The sequence below is a fragment of the Dreissena polymorpha genome, chromosome 5, assembly GCF_020536995.1.
Source record: "Dreissena polymorpha isolate Duluth1 chromosome 5, UMN_Dpol_1.0, whole genome shotgun sequence".
Taxonomy (NCBI): Eukaryota; Metazoa; Mollusca; class Bivalvia; order Myida; family Dreissenidae; genus Dreissena; species Dreissena polymorpha.
Window position 1 is genome coordinate 86,011,766 of NC_068359.1, and position 2,616 is coordinate 86,014,381.

The following is a 2,616-nucleotide window of genomic DNA, read 5'->3' on the forward strand; positions in this document are numbered from 1 at the left end:
TAGATGACAATATACAATATACGCACCGTGAAGAAACTAACACACAACTTATATACAGATAATATTTGAATTAAATCATTTAAGGCACTTCCTAGCAGAAGAACCTGGAGTTCATAAAGACTGTTATAAAAAATAAGGAAATGAACTTTCAATTATTACTTTAATCAGCAATTCAACAACAAACGGGCCATATTAAAGGGTTTCATGTGACCTAATGAACTGAACTGTTAGCCCAAAACCCCGCCCAAAACAGATTTTCATACTATCCGTTGCCAGCCTTGCAACCACAATTTACCTATGAAGGTCAGATCGGGATTCGAACCCGAAACCACCCATTAGCCATCTAAATAAGATATGATTCCGGCCTGGGTTGCTCTACCAATTAAGCTATTCTGACCTTTTGAAAAATATATGGGTAAACTGCAATTCTGTTGAATAGCATGATTAACTTGCTTAGAAAAACGTTTCCAAAGAATTACATGTACATTTCATTGAAATTGTTTTATGATTTAGAACGGTATATTGTCAGTTTAAAAGGTCACACGAGGCAATGTTTGTAAAAACCCACAAATGCTTCCGTTTGTAAAATGGTGATAATTTGCCGACTGTGTAGTTCATATAAACCCTTATTTTGCACAAATCTGGAAGAAACATATATGGATCGAAAACCAACTGCAGATAAGAGCAACAGAACAGTCCCTGTAACTAAATAACTTTTTTGTTTTAAAATCGCACAAAAGCTGCTGTTTGTAAAATAGATAAAATCACCTTACCCAGTTCAATAAGTGATTAGCCTCCCCTGATGAGTTGTCGTTCTTAAATTGATTCAACTTCCGGTTAGCAAAGAATTCCAAGATGGCGACGAACAATGAAGTAAAGTGTGACATAGTTTTTGAACGGTTATCAGTGCGTGAATTACGATTATATCTGAAAGATCGAGGCGAAAATGTATCAGGAAATCGACCTGAATTGATCAAAAGAGCCAGGGGGCTCTTGAAATTAGGAAAGAGGACGCTAAAAGAGATTGAAATCTCGGACAACGTCGATCATGATGTTCGTCAATGTCAATTGTTTACAACGCCGCTCGGAGATAAATTACCCACACCGTCGGATATAAAAGAATGCTGGGATGAGAATTTAGATAAAGTTCCAAATTTTCGTAAAGAGGACTTGTATAACTATTTGGTATTAAGCAAATCAAGGACTCATGACAAGGAAAATAGGAATGCCAAGCGTCAATTGAAAGCGGAAGTGTTTTACGAAGACAGTGCACAGTGTACGATACCACCAGATTACCCAAGAGTGTTCACATTGCTATGTCCGAGCAAGGTTATACCATCCCTTCCAACAGACAATAAGAAAAAAGATCACGATGCTTGGGTCTGTCTGGCTAAGATGTCAGGAATGGTTCATGCTGCTGGCTGCATTTGCACTGCTGGGTAAGAACTAGGATAGAGTAAGACTATCAGATTCATGTAAAAACCATTAAGATTTGAGATTCAAAAACATATGTATACCCATGTAGTTTGAATAAAATATATCTTTGTTACACAATGCTTTAAACATTTAAAAGTTTTATGAAACAAGTTACAACTTACATGTTCATGTAGATGCGAACTATATTTATTTGAAACTTTAATATAACCTGAGATATGTTGTTTTAAATGCAACTATCTGGCCACTGACGTTTACATGTGATGATTTAATTTTTTCAATTGACAAGAGTTAGAGAAAAGTATGAAATTGATAATAAAAATTATGTTTAATTTCATTTCAGAGAGGGCGAATCATGCAACCATGTGGCAGCGCTGCTATATGCATTAGTTGACATTACAGATAAACGGAAAGATGGAACAGGAGCATCAACCTCAAAACCATGTAAGCGGAATAGGCCTCGGAAACGAAAACTCAGTCCTCAGAAGTCGCAAAACATTACTTTCAAAAAAATTAAATATGAAGAAAAGACTACTGAACGTGAACCCAAACACGAGCAACAACTGAATACATGTACAATGGACCGTGTAAAACCGCTGAATCTTCATTCGCAATGTCTTAAATTAAAGAGCTGTGCCCCGAATGCAGCATTGCTGCTAAGTATGGAGACTGGAAAAGAAATTGTGCAACAAGCAGAGGATTTAAAACTCCCAAATTTGCATACAGTTCCATATATGTATCGTGACAGGGCTTTCCTTTGACCCGAGCTCCCGGGTTTTGACGCTTGAAAATTACAGAAGACCCCTTTTTGACTCTTGAGAAAATTATGTCATGCGTCACATTTGACCCGGGGGAATATACCGACTTGCGTCAACGAGATTAAAAGTTGTTAAGACTAATCGATAATTGGCTCAGGGCGGAGTATCTCATTTAGTAGACGCTAATCGTTAACGCCCATTTCCAATCATCGAAGCACAAGTCCACCCAGTAGGCGGAGTTATGTTAATTGAGAAATGTAATATTGACCAATTAAAACACTGCTGGTTCGATGACGCGTGTATTAACTTTCCATTATTTATCATAGCGTTTGTCATCAGCTGTTTGCGGAAAAGACGTGTATTAAACCAACCTAGTTGTAATAATCCAACTCCCAGGTATTGACCCTCTGAGCTGTACATATGT

The 2,616-nt window shown here is 37.3% G+C and overlaps 1 protein-coding gene across 1 annotated transcript; it reads left to right on the forward strand.

Moving 5' to 3' along the window:
• The first annotated feature begins 814 nt into the window (after nucleotides 1–814).
• LOC127831420 (uncharacterized) lies at nucleotides 815–2,195 on the forward strand. Its single transcript, XM_052356405.1, has 2 exons — nucleotides 815–1,439; nucleotides 1,778–2,195. The coding sequence occupies exons 1-2, from the start codon at nucleotides 856–858 to the stop codon at nucleotides 2,193–2,195; spliced, it is 1,002 nt and encodes a 333-aa protein (XP_052212365.1). The 5' UTR covers nucleotides 815–855.
• Nucleotides 2,196–2,616: the final 421 nt, after the last annotated feature.